The following is a 22,309-nucleotide window of genomic DNA, read 5'->3' on the forward strand; positions in this document are numbered from 1 at the left end:
TGTGCAGGATTTTTTCTTCTCTGTTTATTAGCGGACATCTTACGCATCAACTAATTTTGTGATAAATTTCTGTTAATTTGCTTTTAATAAATGATTTGTAACTGAACTTGGATAGCCAGTGATTACAGTGCATTTTCATTTTGTGAGAAAAGCAGCTTTGACATTTTGTTTTGCAGGTAAAAAAATAATAATAATTTTTGGAAAGGGTGTAGATGACAGATTTGTTGGTTTATAAACAAATGGACTGACTGAATTTATACATGTGAATGAGTGAATAGACAAAATCCTTTTTTGACCTACAAAGATACTGAATTTTCCAACCTGATCTCATGCCAATTTGTACGTATTTTACGAGGTAGCTAATTCGTACAAATTCGTACGACCTCACTCGTACGATTTCATAAGTTTTTTGCTAAATCGTACGTATTTTGTACGAATTCATACGAATGACCTACCCCTAACCCCGGCCCTAAACCTACCTGTCACTGGGGTTTAGACAAATCGTATGAGTTCATACAAGTGAGGTCGTACGAATTCGTACGAATTAGTCACCTCGTAAAATACGTACGAATTGGTTGTGAGATAGCGTTGGAATTTTCATTCAAGTTTTTAGGAGGGAAAGTTGCATTATGTATGCAACTTTGTATTCAGCTCAAAAATCTGAGGCGGCACGTACGAGTGTTCTTGGTAATTCTGATAATCGTTGTAGATGGTAAACTTTACCTGAAAACCAAATGCAAATGTTATTTGAGAAATCCTGTTGGTATATCATGACTGCGTATGTTCCTGGCACTGTGACAGTAATGAGGAACAGAGCTGGTTTCTATGGTTTCTGTGGAAACGGTTGAGGGCACAGACTGACACCAGTAATGATTACTGACACTCATCCAACCAGGAGAAGAACAGCAGCTGTGTGTGTGTGTGTGTGTGTGTGTGCGTGAGAGAGAGACAGACAGACAGACAGCATATCCTCAAGAGTTGTCAGAAAGTGTAGGGAAAAGAAAGACCGAGACAACCTGAGAGAAAGAGAGGGCGACAGGCAGACAGCGAGACAGACCTAATGGGTATACAGCGCATGTGTAACTCCTGCCAGACACTGTAGTACTGTGGCTAATGATGCGTCCTGTCAGTCCATTATCTATTAGAAACCACACTTCCTGTCTTCAAGTATACCATACGCACACATGCTGACCTGGCTGCCTGGCAGGACAGCTACTGTTATTCGCAGGGTTAGCCTAGCACATATGTGGCATTCTGTATATGGAGACAGGAAAATAAACAAGACCGTATTATGTGAAATAATGAATAGAAAGGACTGCTTACCTGCTGAATGATTGACAGCTATGAGCAACCAACTGACCTGATCTGTTTGTGTCTTCCACAGCTGCAGATCCAATTCGTTATGAATACATACAGAACACAGCAAGTCTTGCAGTCATATATTTGCATTATATAGCCAACTATTATATTATTTATTTTATCTGTGTGACTGTCTTTGTCCCAGGATAAAGCTGAAATAGGTTTGATATCAGTTTGACATTGTTATGAATTATTGTATATTGTATGTCCGCAATTAAAGGTGCCCTCGAATGAAAAATTGAATTTATCTTGGCATAGTTAAATAACAAGAGTTCAGTACATGGAAATGACATACAGTGAGTCAGTCTCAAACTCCATTGTTTCCTCCTTCTTATATAAATCTCATTTGTTTAAAAGACCTCCGAAGAACAGGCGAATCTCAACATAACACCGACTGTTACGTAACAGTCGGGGTGTACGCCCCCAATATTTGCATATGCCAGCCCACGTTTCCAACATTATAAAAGGCATTATACAAGGGCAGACAGTATTAACGTCTGGATCTGCACAGGTGAATCAACAGACTAGGTAAGCAAGCAAGAACAATAGCGAAAAATGGCAGATGGAGCAATAATAACTGACATGATCCATGATAACATGAAATTTTTAGTGATATTTGTAAACTGTCTTTCTAAATGTTTCGTTAGCATGTTGCTGATGTACTGTTAAATGTGGTTAAAGTTACGATCGGTTATTACTGTATTCACGGAGACAAGAGAGCCGTCGCTATTTTCATTTTTAAACACTTGCAGTCTGTATAATTCATAAACACAACTTCATTCTTTATAAATCTCTCCAACAGTGTAGCATTACCCGTTAGCCACGGAGCACTATCAAACTCATTCAAAATCAGAAGTAAACAATATAACAGTATACAATACTCACATAATCTGACGCATGCATGATGAACACTTTGTAAAGATCCATTTTGAGGGTTATATTAGCTGTGTAAACTTTGTTAAGGCACTGTTCAAGGCAAGCGCGAGCTCTGTGGGCGGAGAGCACGGGATTTAAAGGGGCCGCAGCATAAAATCGGCGCGTTTATAATGATGCCCCAAAATAGGCAGTTAAAAAAATTAATTAAAAAAAATCTATGGGGTATTTTGAGCTGAAACTTCACAGACACATTCAGGGGACACCTTAGACTTATATTACATCTTTTAAAAACATAATCTAGGGCACCTTTAAAAGTGTACGTCCGTAATTAAGCTCCTTTATAGTAGATTTCAATTTTGACTCTTTCAATTAGAATTGTAATTCTAATACACATAAACCATTATCTACTTCTATAATTCAAGTCATGTAAATTGTTAGGCTGCATAGATTAGGTCAGCCGGAACCGGGAACACTTCCCATAACACCTGATGTACTCGCTACATCATAAGAAGAATGATGTCTATACTAATGTTAGTCTCTCTCTGTTTATCCCGAGGTTTGCCGCAGCCTGCCAGATCCAGGCCGTATCCAGATGAGATGAAGGACCTGCATCTAGACATGATGATAACGCAGCCCTGACGTTTCAACTAAACTATTCGCTGCAAAGGCCCATTTCCCTTTCCTTTCCCTATGTATAGATAAAACATTATCACTCAAACACGCAAACCTATAGACTAAACACATAAATGAACGGCAAGAATGCATTAAAGGTATTCGGTTTCCAGTAGGAAAGGTGTCATTTAAGCGGCCCCTAAAGTAATAATTAACCATTTTTATAATGGAAGTGATTCAATCAAAAAACAGCTTTATAAGAATTTTCCTATTGTCACTGTGAAGCTGCTTTGAAACAATATCTATTGTGAAAAGCGCTATATAAATGAAGATGACTTGACTTGACTTTAGAGGACCCAAAGTTGACTCCAAACTGTACTTAAAGGTACTCAAATCACTTAAAGGTGACCTATTATGCCCCTTTTGATAAGATGTAATATAATTCTCTGGTGTCCCCAGAATGTGTCTGTGAAGTTTCAGCTCAAAATACCCCACAGATCAATTACTATAGACCCCTTAAAAGTTTGTAAACATTGCAACGTTTCCTGGTGGGCGGGGCTTAGCTGGAGGCAAAAAGAGACGCTGTACTCAATGTTGACAAGCGTAAGCTAGCATGTTTTAGGAGGGATTTATTAAATATAGATGCAGAATAAGGTTCAGAACTGTCCGAATATGTACAGTCACTGACTCTGCGGGACCGTGACAGCTATTTTTGTAAATTAACTTAAGTTTTGGATATTTCCTAGACAACATATGAATTACTTTCGGGTGGTTCGGGGAATTTTGTCAAGGCTTATTGTCTAATGTAACCTAACGCTGGGCTAACTATGATTATGGTTAGCAATGTGGATTATTTTAAGAGACCATTCAAAGGATGGCACACACATCTATCGCTGTATATTTGTTTAACATTTAAGCTAGCTAGTGCGCTGAAAGTTGATGACTTTTCACCTATAAAACAGAAACTTGCTGATTTGTACTAGATAAAACCAACACACCATTACATATGTATCGATTATTTTACCTGATATGAAGTGTGCACTGCAAACACGAGTATTATTTATGATTGTCTTCGTCCAGTCTGTACGCCGTATTGCATTCAACCACAATTATCTTTTTGATTTCTGTGAAGGAATGTCTGCCGGGATCTGGTAAAACTTTAGTTTTGAACCAAAAGTCCTGTTCCTTCTATTCTGGCAGCCAAAAACACAACAAGACGACATTTTAAAGTCAAAACCTCAAACTTTTAGCGCGCCTGCTATGAGTTCTTCTTATATTTTGCCTCCAGCTAGAGCGGTGACGTCACAGTAACGTAGGTGATTAAGGGGTCTATAGACCACTTTGGAGCAGACGTCACAATTACGTCACTTGCAGCTGCGCGCGCATACTGGTTGCAGAAAAATAGCGGTAGCAATTGAAGGAAAATGTGCAAAATCCACAGAATAAGAGAAAAATGTTTTGTTGTGCCTCTGGATGTTGGAATCGGAATGCAAAAAATATAGTCTTCATTTTTAAAGAAAACCATCGTTGAAAACGTCCTTTGAAGATAAACAGAGACGTTTCACAGACTGGACTGATGACACCTGCAAGGATTAGTCTACTATTAAAGCAGGAATTTGATGTAAACAGTAAGTCTACATAATATTCACATATGCAGTTCAGAGGACATACATACATAGCAGTTACAGCATGAAATAATTATAATTAAAATAATTTAAACCTATAATATTTTACATAGATAACTTTTAAACATAATAATTTTTATTTCACAATTCTGACTTTTTTTTTCTTGCATTTGCGTGTTTATTACTCCCAGTTTGGACTTTATAACTTGCAATTGTGAGCTACCAGCTAGGCTCCGCCCACAAAAAACGTCATCGCTGTTTGCAAACACCAAATTGGTCTATAGCTTGTCAAATCTGCCCCAATGTGGGTGTGAGCAAAATCAAGTTTTTTCAAATTTTTGGGGGTGGGTTGCTTTAAATGCAAATGAGCTCGTGCTCCCTGCCTCCAAGCCCGCTCGTCATACACTGAGGCATACATAATATAGAAGCTAACACAGCAAATATAACTCGCAAAATGGATCATTAAACTGTTCTTGATGCAGCATATAACATGGCCTGTATTTTGTGGATGTTTGCAAAAATTACATTCTGGATGATTTTGATAGCGTGATGCACAGCTAACATGGCTAAAGCTAAACACTGTTGGACTCAATAAGAAAGAAGATGCGTTTATTAATTATACAGACTACACATTTTTGGGTTAAAAATTAAAATAATGAAATGGCTCTTGTCTCCGTGAATACAGTAAGAAACAATGGTAACTTTAGCCACATTTAACTGTACATTAGCAATGTGCTAACTACACATTCAGGAAGACAAATTGCAAACATCACGAAATAAATATATATGAAATTGGATCCGTTGGTATCAATCCATCTTTGAGAATCTTTTTCCGTGCAAATCCTGTGTTTTACTGATGATCATGTCAAGCATTCTAATGTTAATGACTTAAAGGGTTAGTTCACCCAAAAATGAAAATAATGTCATTTATTACTTACCCTCATGGCGTTCCACACCCGTAAGACCTTCGTTGATCTTCGGAACACAAATTAAGATATTTTAGTTGGAATCCGATGGCTCCGTGAGGCCTCCATAGGGAGCAATGACACTTCCTCTCTCAAGATCCATAAAGGTACTAAAAACATATTTAAATCGGTTCATGTGAGTACAGTGGTTCAATATTAATATTATAAAGCGATGAGAATATTTTTGGTGCGGCAAAACAATACCAAAATAACGACTTATTTAGTGATGGCCGATTTCAAAACACTGCTTCAGGAAGATTCGGAGCACAATGAATCAGTGTATCGAATCATGATTCAGATGCCAACGGCTGAAATCATGTGACTTTGGCGCTCCGAACAGATGATTCGATACACTGATTCATTTATGATCCGATCCGAAATCGGCCATCCATTCAATGAAATTCAGTACACCCAAATTTGAGGAAAATAAGGTTTGGATTGACATGAGGGTAAATAAATGATTATCACAATTTATTTTATTTTATTTTCAATGTATTAAATACTTTGGACTAATGAACAGTAAGAAGCCATTTAGCAACTCCTTACTTCTGCACATCCAAGCACCACCCACATTTTCTTTATAAAAAATAAACATTTATTTTTAACATACTTTGTTGCAATCAAGTTGCTATTGACAGATTAATTTAATAAGTGAGAGACAGGGCTTGTAGCGTGTGAGTGTATATTTAGTGTTTGTGTATGTATGTATGTATGTGTGGGTGTGGCTGTGAGTGCAGAACAGTCATGTGTGTGTTTGTGTGTGGGTGAGTGGGTTCAGATTATGTGTATCAGTGTGTTTGTGAGCATGTGTGTCTGTGTGTGTTGTCAAGTGGGTGTAGGTCATGTGTGTGTGTTGTGGTATGTGGGGAAAGGGCAGGTTAGTGGGTTACAGTCATGTGTGTGTGTGTGTGTGAGTGGGTTGCTGCAGCTCTATTGGCAGTCCTCCAGAATACTGGAGTCTGTGTGGTGATCTGTTCTGCTTTCTGAAATATCGATCACACCAGCAGCCAGAGGCAATTCAGACACACTATTTAGGCATACAAAAATACAGCCATAGAGTCCATTAGCAAGATGCAGTTTTATAATAATATACCGCAGCAGTCATTTTACATTTGCAAAGCAAACAAAAAAGATTTATGGTCATACTAACAACAAGAATGAATGTGGTTGTTTGGACATTTACCATGGAAATTTTTGAATGTATTAAAGGGATAGTTCACCCAAAAATGAAAATTCTGTCATCATTTATTCACCCTCAAGTTGTTCCAAACCTGTATAAATTTCTTTGTTCTGTTGAACACAAAGGAAGATATTTTGAAGAATGTGGGTAACAGAACAGTTCTGGGGCACCATTGACTGCCATAGTATTTTTTTTTCCTACTATGGAAGTCAATGGTTCCCTGAAGTGGCCTGGTTACAAACTTTCATCAAAATATTTTCCTTTGTGCTCAGCAGAACAAAGAAATTTATACAGGTTTGGAACAACCTGAGGGTGAGTAAATGATGACAGAATTTTCATTTTTGGGTGAACAATCACTTTAATGGAAATGTCATGTACCATGGCAATACTGTGTTTTTTGGATATATATCATGCTAATACCATGGTTGTTGGAGCATGTACCCTGGTAATACCATGTTTTGATCACATACCTGTACTGTGTGAATGGCCCCTAAACGGGAGTGAGAGAGAGAGAGAATTCAATGTTTCCATCAGAGGAATAATTTAAAAAATGTTAGATCGTAATAATATTTCACAATATTACTTGTTTTCAGTATTTTTGAAGAAATAAATGCACTCTTGGTGAGCATATTTCTTTAAAAAAAAACACACAAAAAAATCTTACTGTTACCAATGTACACTATATTGCCAAAAGTATTGGGACACCTCTCCAAATAATTGAATTCAGGTGTCAAAATCACTTCCATGGCCACAGGTGTATAAAATCAAGCACCTAGGCATGCAGACTGCTTCTAGAAACATTTGTGAAAGAATGGCTCTCAGGAGCTCAGTGAATTCAAGCGTGGTACCGTGATAAGTTGCCACTTGTGCATTTGTGAAATTTCCTTACTACTAAATATTCCACGGTCAACTGTTAATGCTGTCATAACAAAGTGGAAGCAATTGGGAACAACAGCAACTCAGCCAAAAAGTGGTAGGCCACGTGAAATCACAGAGCGGAGTCGCCAACTCTTAATAGCTACAGACCTCCAAACTTAATGTGGCCTTCAGATTAGCTCAAGAACAGTGTGTAGAGAGCTTCATGGAATGGGTTTTCCATGGCTGAGCAGCTGCATCCAAGCCTTACATCAGCAAGTGCCATGCAAAGTATCATGCAGTGGTGTAAAGCACGCTGCTACTAGTGGAGACGTGTTCTCTGGAGTGATGAATCACACTTCTCTGTCTGGCAATCTGATGGACGAGTCTGGGTTTGGCGGTTGCCAGGAGAACGGTACTTGCCTGACTGCATTGTACCAAGTGTAAAGTTTGGTGGAGGGAGGATTATGGTGTGGGGTTGTTTTTCAGGGGTTGTGCTTGGCCACTTAGTTCCAGTGAAAGGAACTCTTAATGCTTCAGCATACCATGACATTTTGGACAATTTCATGAACTTTGTGGGAACAGTTTGGAGCTGGCCTCTTCCTGTTCCAACATGACTGCACACCAGTGCACAAATCAAGGCCCATAAAGACATGGATGAGCGAGTTTGGTGTGGAGGAACTTGAGTGACCTGCACAGAGTCCTGACCTCAACCCAATAGAAAACCTTTGGGATGCAATTTGAGAGGAGACTGTGAGCCAGGCCTTCTCGCCAACATCAGTGCCTGACCTCACAAATGTGCTTCTAGAAGAATGGTCAAAAATTCCCATAAACACACTCCTAAACCTTGTGGAAAGTGTTCCCAGAAGAGTTGAAGCTGTTATAGCTGCAAAGGGTGGGCCAACTCCATATTAAACCCTACGGATTAAGAATGGGATGTCATTAAAGTTCATGTGCACGTAAAGGCAGGCGTCCCAAAACTTTTGGCAATATAGTGTATATGTGACTAATTAGTTTATATGTGACTAATTATGATTAATTTTCATCTCCAGCTTAACAGCTTCATTTAAAACCAGCTTCCAAACCAGTGATCCCTTTAGAGTGCTTGCTGGCTTGCTATCTTTATCCTGTGAAAGCTGTAAGCCCACAGTCTCGCAGTATCTGTAACCCTACTACAGACAGGTTCTCCCATCTAACACGTTCATACACTCACAACCACAGTGGGAGTTTAATGGCTCCTAAACGTAGCCCAGAGGGGCCGCACCCTGCATACTGTGGGATGCAACAGGAAAGAGAAATGACTACTGAGGAATCACCAACTGTGGGAAACTGTTTAGTTATGTTCTTATGTTTTATCCCATTTAAAATAAAACATCTCGATTAAAATATTCTAGAGAAAATATTTATATAAAATATAAAACCCATATATATATATATATATATATATATATATATATATATATATATATCTCCCAGACAGCAACATAGTGTGGCCCAGATCCGGCCCACATATGGTACATGTGGATTACACGCGGACCAGATTTGGGCCAGATCTGGGCCGACACTATGTTGCGCGCACACACACACACACACACACACACACACACATATATATATATATATATATATATATATATATATATATATATATGAAAAGACCGACTGCATAATAGAAATGATAATTTTATCTTCAAATACTAAAGAATCTCTCCCTTTAGAGACCAATCACAGCTGGATGGCCTTCAGGAGCAGGAGCTGGTTGATGGGTGCTGTTCATCCACGCCTGGTGCTTGTGATGGAACCACCAAGAACACCTGGGATTTGTGCCCCGGAATTTTCCAGCTGGCTAAATTATTTAAGAGGGCTGCTGAACAACAACTATTAAAGCATCAGTCTGCAGAGCGGCCATGACCAGACCAGAGCACATGCAGGTATAAATCAAATCTCAGCTTTATCAGAAATAAATCCAGTGCTTCCCACAATAAAATGCTTTATACATATAATAGTTGTGAATATCTTGCAGTATACAGCCTTTTCTAGGTGAAGTTAAAACAGCTGTTAACTATTAAAAGCTTTTAACCTGTGTAATATGAATCATTTGCATTTGTGTGGTTGGGTGTCTTTTGGCCCAGTAGCATCCAGACAGACAGAAGAAGAACCAATAATCCAACTTCATGTTTTTAGTCATTCCCCCGAGAGATTAAAGAAACTACATTTCCCACAACATCACTTAGTCTTCATCAAAATCGAGTCTGTCAGGCCAGACATCCAGTCACACACAGGGTCAACTGGAATCGACTGATGCTCATCCCCCGAGGTCCACTGATTTAATAATGCCATCACTGTTCAATGACACGTTCGGAACACTTCTCCCAGCTGTCCGACTGCATGATTTTTCATTCCAACAAGAAACATCCGTCTAGTCATGGAGTCTTATTACAGAAAAGAGGGTTTCATTTCAAGTTAAGACAAACTGTATTAGCAAATTTACATAAACCAAATTAAATAGTGCTAATGAATTATTTTTTATTTTAATTATTTTATTCTTTCTAGTAATAATAATAATATTGTATAATTCGGATGTGTCGGTTTTATGGACAAATAATTTTAAATCAGTTAAGAAATTTTCATTGCAAAAGAATTAAATTATATTAATCATATTAATGATTATTTAATTACTAATATATATATATATATATATTAGTAATTAAATAATCATTAATATGATTAATATAATTGAATTCTTTTGCAATGAAAATTTCTTTTTTTTTTTTTTTTGCAATTGTGAGATATATACAGTATACACAGTGCTCAGCGTAAATGAGTAACACCCCCTTTGGAACATTTTTAACAATATCTCAATGAAAACAAAATGTTGACAAGACTAAGTTTTATATAACATCTGTTTAACTTATAACATGAAAGTAAGGTTAATAATATAACTTGGAGAACAAAATTTTCAGTTTTACTCAAATTATGGTGATGCAAAAATGAGTACACCCCACTGAAAGTTTCTGGAGCAAAGCTAAATTTTAGACTACAAATGTCTAATGCTGCGCTCCAGGCAGGTTTTTGAGCCCGTAAGTTACGATTTCAAATCACGACTCACGACTTTGTAGCGTTCCAGGAAAGTCACGCCAAACTGCGTAAAAGTGTAAACAAACCAACATGGCGGACCTTACGGGTCTTATGCTCATTCATTATTTCTATCGCCAAAGGTGCTTACTCCTTGCTTATTTGAGGGAAACAGAGGAGGAAAACGGCGCATGAGGCAAGAGAACCTGTTATACCTTTTATTTTACCGTGCACTTGCATAAACACGGCATCAGGGGCTGCCATTGTTGTTTCATGGGCTATGTGACGTCAGAACTCGTAACTGGGAGTACATCGATCTGGTACGAGTTCACGGGTGGGAAGTCACGGCTTTGACTGCTGTTCCAGTGAACTTTCACGGGTAGAAGGTTGGAAAAACATGGGTTACAGGTTGCCTGGAACGCGGCATAATTTAACAAGAATTCAAGCACAGGTGAGTCTAATTATTCATTACATAGGTGTCCAGCAGACAGTTGACTATAAAAGGGTGTTAAAACCCATTCCCATTTCATGCTGTCAGCAATGGCACCACATGGAAGAGAAATGTCACAAGACCTGAGAAAGAAAATATTTTCTTTACACCAGAAAGGTGAAGGCTACAAGAAGATCAGCAAAGATTTACTTATCAGTCAGAATACTTTAGCAAAAGTGGTACAAAAATTTAAAAAAGATGGAACTGCAACCATCTCACAGAGATGTCCTGGGGTGCGTTTCCCGAAACCATCGAGTCAGCTAGTCGTAAGTCCTATTGAACTCTATTGGTAATGACGGAACTTGCGACCATAGTTCGCTTTGGGAAACGCACCACAGGCCGTCCACGGAAGTTAACACCTCGACAGGAGCGTCTTTTGATGAGAAGGGTTGAATAAAATCAGCATGCAAGTTCACTGCAGTTATCTAAAGAAGTAGAAAGCCAAACTGGGGTGACTATTTCCCGTGACACAATATATTAAACTTAGTCTTGTCAACATTTTGGAAATTGTTTTTGTGTTCATTGAGATATTGTTTAAAATGTTACACACATTTTATATATATATATATATATATATATATTGTGTGTGTGTGTATTATATTTTAAAAAAAAAATCTTGTTTTGTTATACTTCAGAGTGTTTCAGTTTGATAAAAGGAAATTTTTTCCCCCTCTATTCACATAACATACTTGATCTTAAAGGTATGAGGTACTACAGCCTGTTGAATTAATAATCAGCATGATTCATTGATCATATTCATTGCCTCATACAAGCCGTTATACTTCCATCAATGACAAAAGTGCTACATTAGATCTTCATTTCACCTGTAAAGCAGGAGCCACAAGATGTAGAAAAAAATAGGACCAACTAAACAGATTTTCTTTGCAGGATCAAAACATATGCCACAGAAAGAATATTGCTCATGAACTCATACTATTCAATTAAGGTATGTCTAGAGACACTTCTAAGTGTGAAAAGGGTAGTTCTGTCATAACAACTCTGAGTGTTTGGCATGGTAATATGACAATGGTGATATGTTTGTTCCTGGTGGAATACATCTGCTACACTGCAGCTGCTGTTGCTTATTGCTGCTGCAGAGCAAGTACAGGACTTGCTATTGCCAATACATAAACGACACGCTACTGTGAGCAAGTAAGACATGCTGCTGCTTTGCAATATAGCATACATGAATTACCTGAAGCAGATCTATATACAGGTGGAACTGGGGAAGGAGGAGGGTTTCTGAAAGTGCGCTGCAATCGCTACAGCAAACGCTGACCAAGTATTTGGAGAGTGAGCAGCAAGCTCATTGGCTAATGACACAGCAGGAACCAATCAGCTGTGCCCTAGAATGATGTGATTGCAAGCAGACCTATCAGCCTGTGCCATCTAGAGTTTCATGACAGAACTTTGTATTTCTCTCAAAGAAAACGAAATAAAGATGCTGTTCCACCAAGACTGAAATAACAAACAGAACAAAAGACTTCTGGACAAACAACTTTATTTCTGATTATGGGTCTATACACTGTACATCCTGACACTGCAGTATATAAGCCGAACTACTTTCAACTCTAATCTCATAGAGCTCTCTATCTTACATTATAGTCCTTGTGAGGGGAGAGGGGAGGTCTAAGAGGGAAAAAAATTGGCCAGATCCAGGTGTATAAGTGGCATCAGTAGAAGAAGAAAGCATACATTAATCTCTTACATAAAAATAATTTCAAGAGTTGCAAAGTTTATAGTATATTGTTATAGCAGCAGTGAAGGGCTAATATGATATCGGCATGGGAAAAAAAGGAAACAGATTGTTAAAACAAGAATCTGAATGTCTGATTCAACCAGAACTGATGTATTTGATATTTAGTTGAACGTAACAAAACATTGATAACTGAAAAAAAAGAAAGGCATTTACCATAAAGATTCTACTGAACATTGCTATCATTCTTTGTAGCACAAAAAAGGGAAAAAAAGCAGACTGAATATGCTTGCATTGGGAATACAACCTTTGAAATAATTGTTTTTAAAACATTTTCTTTCTTTTTGTTTTTAAAAACACAACATAAAATATAACAACTATTATGTAAGGTTTTTTTTCTCATTCTGAAAAAAAGAAAAAAAGTAACACAATATACATTTATGATACAGTTTTTGTAAAATGAAAAGAAAACAGCTATATACATTGGTGAATTTGTACTTTCGTCATCAGACTGGCTAATCCTGCTCATTTATCAGTGATGTTATGTCATTATTGCTGTGTTTTAGCTTTTTTGTTAGCAAAAATGGCTCTTTTAGAAAAAAATCCACATTTTTTGTTTTATATTGGGAGCAAAGGAGCCTCTGTGATCAATTTCTCCCTTTTTCATAGAAAACCGTGAACAAAGTAAACTACACATATGAATTTGCGTGTAAAAACAACTACAAAACAACCTCATCTGAAATCATTTTTTTCGTTTTTTTATTCATTTCTTTTTTTGGTCTGTAAAAACGCACAGCCTCTCGCTACCGTTAAGACACTGAGCTTCCTTTAGACCCCCGTTTAGTTTCTTCGCCGTAGCCTGCAATGTACAGGTCAGGGCATTTCATATCATATTTCAAAGGCTCTTTTTACAGCTATAGCAAAAGTAACCTCTTAAATATATTTTTTATTCCTTAAAAACAGAGAAAGAAAAGAGTTTATTTATCCTGACGTACATTTAAAAGCTATCTTAGTATAAGATTTAAATTCTTTACCAGTGGCAACTCGAGCATTAAATTCTGCTATGCATTTTTCTTTTATTTAATTATTCATCGATTTCTGATGAAGAAAAAACATCAAAGGAATACTGACAAACTGGCATTAAAACCTATCTAATAAGCTGCGGCTGCTCTTAAGCAATGATAGTCAAGTTCGTTCTGGCAAAATGGGGTGAGCAAAAGAGTGCAAAAAAAAAAATGCACCACAGAGCCCCCCCCCCAAATGACAGTGCAAATGGGACGGCCCGCTTTCATCATCTGACCGCTGTCCGCTGAAGCGGTTCAATGCACCTTACAGTCGGTCACCGTGGAAACGAGCTCAATAATTGTTCCTCTTCTGGAACCCCAAGGGCCCAAAGACAGGCACTTGAGGGTCGCCAGCATTGCATATGCACATAAGGTTTGTATTTAGCCCAAGAGTAATGCCGTTAATGTTGCGTTTAAGATTGTTAAGAGCTGAAATTTATTGTTAAGAGGGTTTCGTTTTCCTTTGTAGTTAAAAACAAGATTAAAATTGCTTTATATTGCATAACATAATCAAAAATTACATATACGGTTTTAATGCCCAATAATGAATATATGAACGGCAGACTTTATCTTTTTCTTTTAAATTCCATGCATATGAAAGAAATTACGTAAGCTTGCTATTGAAAGAAGGAACATAAGCAATAAAATATTCACACAATCTGAAAAAAACATCCGTTATAACAACAACATCAACAACAAAATGAAAAGAGCCAAAACGTAACATACATTCTGATTGCATTGTACCCAATGTATATAAATCACTTATAAAATATATGTATTTTCAACAAATTTCTCTCAGCTAAGTGTGTGAGATTTTAAAGATGCATTTATTAGACCATCTAGACTTTCGTTTATTCATCCATCCATCCTCGTCTTTGTTTGTACACAGTAATACGCTCTTGCTCACAGCTGAGAGGAGCACCTGCATTGATATTTCGACTCCCTTTTACCAATGCTAGACAATTTGTGTGTCCTATTAGTTCTGAACGGCTTTAAATTTGATTCGGAAATGTTGAAATCCTGTAGGAATCCAGGACAGTAACAATAACACTTTAGCAACGATTATAATCATATATCGATAACTATGATAAATGTTGAATCAAAGTCAGATTGAGGGGACGGCAGTGTGCGCCATCCACGTTTCAGCAAGCAAGCATGTAGAACCTTTTTTTTTTTTTTTTAATTCTTGCGGTTTTATTTACAATAGTTTGTCTTAAACACATGATTACATTGCATTTATTAGAATGGCATATAATTAACAAAATGTTTATTTCAATTTTATACTTAGCAATACTAAAAACTCTCTGAGATAAATGTGTGGGAGAGTGTGGGAGCGTAATGCATTTAGACAGTATTTTGTAATGACAAAGTGCGATTCATTATTGTAAAGTTAAAAAACAAAGCGAAAAGAAAAAAGAAACATTTTCATATTTACATATTATAATTTACTTAAAAAGAACAATTTGTGGTTCTTGATCACATGACACCTCCTGCCCCAGAAGCCGTATGTTTTATGCATTTAGTTTATTCCTAAAAAAAATGGCCACCCACAATCGTGAGCCGGGCCAGTTGTAAGCACCTCAGCCCACGGAGAAGCTGTACGCGTGTGTGACGAGAAGAAAACCCAAACAGTCACGGAGAGCAAGAGCCACAAACCTCCAATTGCACGCTGACCGTGATCTTAAGATCCGCCGACAGGTTTTGACCCGTGCTGGTGGCGTATCACACGACAGTAATTTGTTTGCCATAAAAAGAAAGTGCTCATGGCTTGATCATAACACTTACTTGAATACAAGTATCGCTCCCTTTCAACAGGGCTGAACTTCTTCGCCTCTAGCTCTCCAAAGCCCTTCAACGCTCTCCTGACCAGTATCTCTTTAACATTGTTAAAGATACAAGTGTGTGTAACCATTTGTCTCCATGGCTTTTTTAACCAGCATGATGTATGTACATGTAAAAGAGGGGTAAATTTGAGGCTCTGATAAGTAAATCTCACACACGCTCACTAACAAGTCTTTTAAATAGCTTATTATGAAGTGATTTTCACCATACTTCCTCAGAACGAGTGAGGAAACAGGAATTTCTGATGGGATGATGAAGATGTTGAGTCCTTGTCTCTTCAATAACGATGCGGGGCGGACAGCATGCTGTTCAGGTCATCATAAAAATCGCCGTGTAAAATTTTTCATTGTATCACCAATTTGTTTGTCATAGAAAAGTCTTCATTTCAAAATGTATTCAGTTTCAGGCACAGTTAGCTTTTGTGCTATTGGCTTCTTCCTTTCCGAATGGACTTTTGCATTTTTTTTTTTTTCTTATTATTATTCTTCTTTTCTTTTTCCGTCTGGTTGGAGGCGAGGTGCATTTTCAGTGCTCTCAAAGTAAAACATTTTCTAGAATGTGTCTAAATTCCCTCAAAAAACGTTCAGGATACCTCCGGTTTTGCGCTGGCTAAGAGGCAGATGGGCGGGGCTCACCCGCATGCTAGTTGACATGATTGGGCGGTTGGTGCTGTCAATCAGGGCGGTGTTGATGTGGATTGGGCGGAGTCAAGAGATAGAGAGAGGATTAGTTGTTGGAGTCTTTGGCGGGTGGGGGTGGTGCGTCTGTGCCGTTCTTGCTGGGGCTTTTGGGCCACAGCTGTTCCTGTAGCTCCTTGACCACTCTCTCCAGGTGCTCCCGTGCCTCCCGCTCCTGCATCAGATCGGCCCTCAGCTGCTCTCGGTCTGCCTCGGCATGCTGCAACTTTACTTGCAGATCCTCAATCTGAAAGTACAGCATATAAAGATGATAAAAGATGAATAAAGTGGCCACAAATTTCCAATGAATCACGCAGAGTGACAAAATGCTACAGCGTTGTCTTTAGTCACATCATATTGCACAGTTTATTAAAAAAAAAAATTATTCTCTCATGGGAAAGATTTGTTTTTGTAAATCATTGTTATTTTAGTATTATTTATATACTATAATAGTATTTATTAATATTTAGAATATATATAATATATATATATATATATATATATATAGTTTTAGATTTTACTTATAATTAGTAGTTTTTCATCTAATATTTAACTTGCAATCTCATAAACATAAATTATATCAGCTGATATTGATAGTTTTAGATTTAAATAGCATCAATGTAGCTACATTTTGCTGCGCTACACTTGTAGCTTGTAGTGTAGCTGACAACTTTTTCAAAAAGGCAGCATGATTGTAGTTAACAACAGCGGCATACAAATACACAAACAATGCCAGACAAACATCTCAGTGATGTCTCTCTCTTGTTTAGTCTGTAGCACACATCCCTGACAGGAAGTTACCCGGTTTCCTTCTGAGAAATGAAACGTATCTCATCAGACTTGCAGGACCACACCCAGTCTGAGAGTTCATTTGAAAGTGTGTGTGGGTGGGGTGTCATGTTGCATCAATCTAAGCATACTTTAGATTACTCTTCATTAAACAGTCACTTATTTATCCAAAGCCACTTCCAGTACATTTATAGCACAGGGACAGTCACTGATGAGTGGTTTAGTGCTTTGCTCAAAGGCATAATAGTTCCGAATCACACCTTTGAACCCACAACCTTTCGGTTACTAGCCTAGATTTTGAAACATTACAGGGATGTGACTGAACTAACCTGCGCAGAGTACTTGGCTCGGAGACGGCCAGCCTCACAGCCCTTGTCGCACACTCGTAGCTGTCTGGCCTGCTCCAGCTCTCTCTTCAGCCGTATGCGTGACTCATTGGCCTCTCTCATCTTCCTCTCACTTTCGGCACGCAGGCGTTCGATCTCCTTGCGTAGGTTCCTCTTGGCCTCGGTTGCCTCACGGAGCTTCTCCTTCTTAGCAACGCGAAGAAACTCCAGCTCCTGTGGAAGGCATGGGAATAAACTGATGATTATTCACTCTTGTGATGATATATACAGTATATAAGAAATAATAGGGCTTATTTATGAAACATAATGGATGTGTAAATCACAAATCCATTAATAGGTCAATTTAACCCACTTAATGCAAGAATTTACATAAGAATGTTTTACAAAATGGTCTATAGTTCTTTTACACACTAGGGTGTGTTTGAGCCATACTTGAACACAAAATTCTCTGAATTCGTCAAGAATGGCGTTGCACTACATAGTTGAAAAGGAGTAACACCCTTTTCAGTTTTATTTATCTGGTTGATCATGTGGATGAAACATGAGTGAAATAAAAAAGTTTGACTACTATCTTGACTACTTGCATTGCATCTATCTATCTATCTATCTATCTATCTATCTATCTATCTATCTATCTATCTATCTATCTATCTATCTATCTATCTATCTATCTATCAATCATATAGTTATATGTAAAATATAATAATAATGATAACAATAATATAATTATGATCCCATTGCTGAGGTCAAAATAAATTATAATTATGAAATCAAATGATAAATGATTACATCTGAAATTAATAAACTGACTATTAATGAAAATTAAATACGAGTACATAATGTATATATTTAAAATATAACTATATATAGATATTAAAAGTTCAACATCACATAAATGACTTTTGTCCCCACCCAAAGCTGAAATGAAACCTCCTGTGTGCTGTTGTGTAAATCCATTCTTACGAAAATTGTTGCATTAAATTCAAAGTTACAATTTACTTAAGAATGGATTTATAAATGATTTTCAAAAAAACAACAACCCAAAACCATTTGCTTTTCATGTTTCATAAATAATGTGTCTGTACCTGCTGCAGGCTCCGTTTGGCCTGTAAGGCGGATCCAAGCTTCTCTTCCTGTTTTACCCTCATCTTCACTATCTCGTGTAGAAACTTCTCCTTTGACTCTTTTGAGTCCAGGCCACTGTCCAGTGCCTGCCTCAGCGTCTCCAGCTCCGACTCCAGGTTCGTCATGGCGTGGCCCTCCCCTCCAGACACCAGGGGGCCCTCAGGGGGCCCGCTGGCTGGCGTAAGGACTGCTGGTAAGTTGGCTCCGGGGCCGGAGGGAGAGCTCAAGTCTTTAGCGGAGCTCGAGGACGTAAAAGATGGGGAGGAGAGTGAGGAAAGTGATGAGGTGACTGGAAAAAAAAAAACAACAGAAGAGGTTTTGAGTGGTTGATCAGACTACGTGGGTTTCATTAATTCACATGTCGGCAGAAAAAGGATTGTTTTTTCAAGCACCTGTCAAATACACAAGACATGCTTTAAAATGAGCCATAAAGGATGAGGAACTAAAGAACCCTCATTGATTTTCTGCCGCATTCACACAAGAGCTGTTACCGTTCTAATCCACCTCTCTCCAGAGCGCTCAAGGTTGACTGAAAATGAACTGTGCGCAAATGAAGTGTGAACGAAATATTAATGTATTTAAACGAGCACTTTTGTTTCACAACACACCGACATAATTGGGTGTCGCAGTTGCCTTTCTAAAACACTGCTCACATCAATTAAAGGAATGTGAGATTCTTTCATTAATTTAAAAGAATTTTGACTAGTCCCACAGTTTGTAAAAACTTGAGCAAGGCATTTCAAAAGCAGTAAAGCACATTTTTTCTCAAAGCACATAAATTCCTTTGGACGAAATGTGTTATTTATCTGTTATCTGTTAGTTTAGCGGTGGCCTAACTGGTAAAGGTGGATGAATCTCTGGAAAAATAGTACCTTTCTGAAATCCTTGCGTATACTGTGTGAAAGTTATTTGGTTTTTCGACTTACATGTACATGAGTGACAGTAAGAAAATGCGTTTGTACAGACAAGGTTTGTAAATGATCTTATCACACTAGTCTCATACTCACACTAATTGTGGCTTTACATTAATAAACAGTGTGTATTTTGCCCCACAGATTTCTATTGTGATTGCATAACTGTAAAAGCAATTTCTGATAATTTTCTGATATCACATACTGCATTAATCTATATAAATGATATACTGTTATTTGTATAAAAACAGTATTATTGTGGAAATGCAACTGTGAAATTCTGATTTTGGTGTCTTATTGTTATCAATGTTGAATACAATTGTGCTGATTAATATTTTCTGTGATATTATGCCACGTACGCCGTCAGTAAAGTTTGACTTGCTTTGAACCTGGAACATTCCTTTAATGATGTGGAGCAACAGTGATAGGGCGCGACACCGTACTCACATTCTTCACGGCTCTCCACTTCCACCTCCACGTCAGAGTCTCGTTCCTCCTGAGAGGGCGGCAAGGGCTTACTGGCAGTGGCCGAGGGGCAGGGTTGTGGGCTAGGGTGGGTCTCACCCGTCAGCCGCCTCTTCCTCCCACTTCTGGCGCCTTCGCTTTCCGCCCCATGCGGGTGTGAGCTGCTGGGGGCAGAAGGAGAGGCCTGTCCTCCTTTCTGGAGGGGCGTCAGAGCTACATTGGGGGCCACAGCGCTCTCCAGGCTCTTGTAGTTGTAGAAGCTGCAGAAGAGAATTCGGAGTGAGTGAGTGTGTGACTGCTCGTGTCCTGGCGTTACCTAACATCGCCTTAAAGCGTATGGGTGATTTAGAAGTGAATAATCCAAACCAAATGGCAGGTTGACAGGAAAAAAGCATCTCTGCAACCCACATTTGAAGGGTGGGGAGAGAACAACAACTGTTGCAAGCGGTTTCAGAGAAACTGAACTGGGCTCGATATGGTGACTCACCCAAGCCCTCTCTAGTTATGATGGTAAAGCTAAAACCACATGTATCTAAGCAAACAACAGCCAACAAGATTGCATCATTGTCCTCTGTACAGAAGATCCAAATCTTCTGCTGATTTGCTTTAGAAAAACCGCAGCCTAGCCTGACTAACAAGCTGGTTTCATACTGGTTTCCCACAAATCAACATATACACACCCTTTCTTAAGATTACTGTTACGATCTTTGAGCACTGAGAAGATTTTTTGCATTGCAGCAAAACTATTGTATAAACTGAAATGATTTTGTTGAACTGAACAGCTGAAATCATATGATGAAGAGTATTGACCAGAATCAAGTATTTTAGAGTGCCATGTAATATTTGTTGTTATTGTTTACCTGTCACGTAACATGCTAGCAGGTCTGCCGGCTCCCTCCTTATCACCAACAGAGATGTTAGGAGACCATGGCCTGAAGGCAGACGGCCTCTGTCTGGGCTGTATGCAGTTGAGCCCCTGCAGCATGACAGAGAGAAGTTAACAGACGTCAGTTGTGTTACATACAGTATTTTCACAGTAGAGAACACAATCAATGCATTCCAGCAGAGAACAGAGACCATCTGCAAAAAACATTATTTGAGAAATACTTGCTGAAAGTCTCTCACATTTAACAGAGAAAGAAGCTCAAAGAATGACCAGCAGCACAAGTACACCGAGGTCACCGTGTCTGCTTGAAATCAGAGAACTGTGCTAGCCTATTTGCAGACTCTCTTCATTTTAGGAGAATTGATTTTTTACAAAAGAACATCAGTTATTTTGGGTTGAGATCTTGTTTCAGAAGAATTTGATTCTCTGTGGCAAGAAAACAGTTGCTTGGCTCCAAAAATCTCTCCAGGAATGGCCAAGATTCGCAAACAAGCTCGTGTATTATTAATGCGTAGATAAATATATATATATTTATCTGAACTCTGTATTCTCATACAACTAAACGCATGTATCCACTGACAGAAAAAAAGCTTTGTAACCTTATTGGCTGATGCAGAGAGGGATCGTAGCCAATCGGGTTGCTTGTCTTTGTCTCCAGAGGGCGACTGTGCTGGAAAGTCATCGTGTTTGGACTTCTTGGCAGGAATGGGATCAGACGCCTAGAGAGGGAGAAAAAGAAAGCCAAAGAGAGGGAAACGATGAGTGTTGCTCAATATGAAGAAAAATGAACTCATCATCATTCTGATTTGTTACATTTAATGTTTCTGCATTCAGTTCAGTGCGCACTGTACCGCCTAGTCAGGCGTTCTGATGCCCTACAGCCCTCGAAAAACTACAGTACAGTAATAGGAGGATCGATGCGAGCAGTCGCCCACATTAAATGAGAGCTGCACTAGAGGGTGTCTATCACCTCAGACAGAACTGTGAACTGCAGGAGACAGGTGCAAAGGGAACGTATCTGAGGACTAAAACTGCAAACATTAAATATAGTATGAGTGTTCACACTATGTGAGACTGCATGCACGTGTGTGTGTGTGTGTGTGCGCCCCGGAAGGAAAAGGTCCGTTGTATTGCTCAGATGCTTAATAGGCTGACAGAACCATCTGCTTTTATGTTGCCACATGAAAACTCGAGTGCAAATACACGTCAAAGCAGTATTTGTTTAGTTTTGTCACTAATGTTTGTGCGATGACCTCACTCCCGCTGGATTCCTCACTGACTGCAGTATAATCCCTAAAATACACTGACCTTCCTTTTCTACACACTCATTTACTCCAGAAAACCTGCGGTGTGCACCACCCACACATTTCCCGCTTATTAACACAAACCGCAGACGTTTAAATGCTAAAATAATGCAGAGCGACTGGACAAGCGGTATCAGCCTCCGGCTATAAATCTGCGCCAACTTTG

General features: G+C 38.5%; 1 protein-coding gene across 1 annotated transcript in view; it reads right to left on the reverse strand.

Moving 5' to 3' along the window:
• Positions 1-12,521: 12,521 nt before the first annotated feature.
• The window catches only part of skia (v-ski avian sarcoma viral oncogene homolog a), a 71,388-nt gene continuing 61,600 nt past the window's right edge, over positions 12,522-22,309 (reverse strand). The window contains exons 2-7 of the mRNA XM_048208742.1: positions 21,439-21,558; positions 20,814-20,929; positions 19,936-20,213; positions 18,538-18,866; positions 17,435-17,665; positions 12,522-16,563 (exon numbers count right to left, since the gene is read on the reverse strand). Coding sequence (XP_048064699.1) covers positions 16,366-16,563; positions 17,435-17,665; positions 18,538-18,866; positions 19,936-20,213; positions 20,814-20,929; positions 21,439-21,558 — 1,272 coding nt within the window. The 3' untranslated portion in view covers positions 12,522-16,365. The remainder of the gene's footprint in view (positions 16,564-17,434; positions 17,666-18,537; positions 18,867-19,935; positions 20,214-20,813; positions 20,930-21,438; positions 21,559-22,309) is intronic.

Source organism: Megalobrama amblycephala, linkage group LG12, assembly GCF_018812025.1.
Source record: "Megalobrama amblycephala isolate DHTTF-2021 linkage group LG12, ASM1881202v1, whole genome shotgun sequence".
Lineage (NCBI taxonomy): Eukaryota > Metazoa > Chordata > Actinopteri > Cypriniformes > Xenocyprididae > Megalobrama > Megalobrama amblycephala.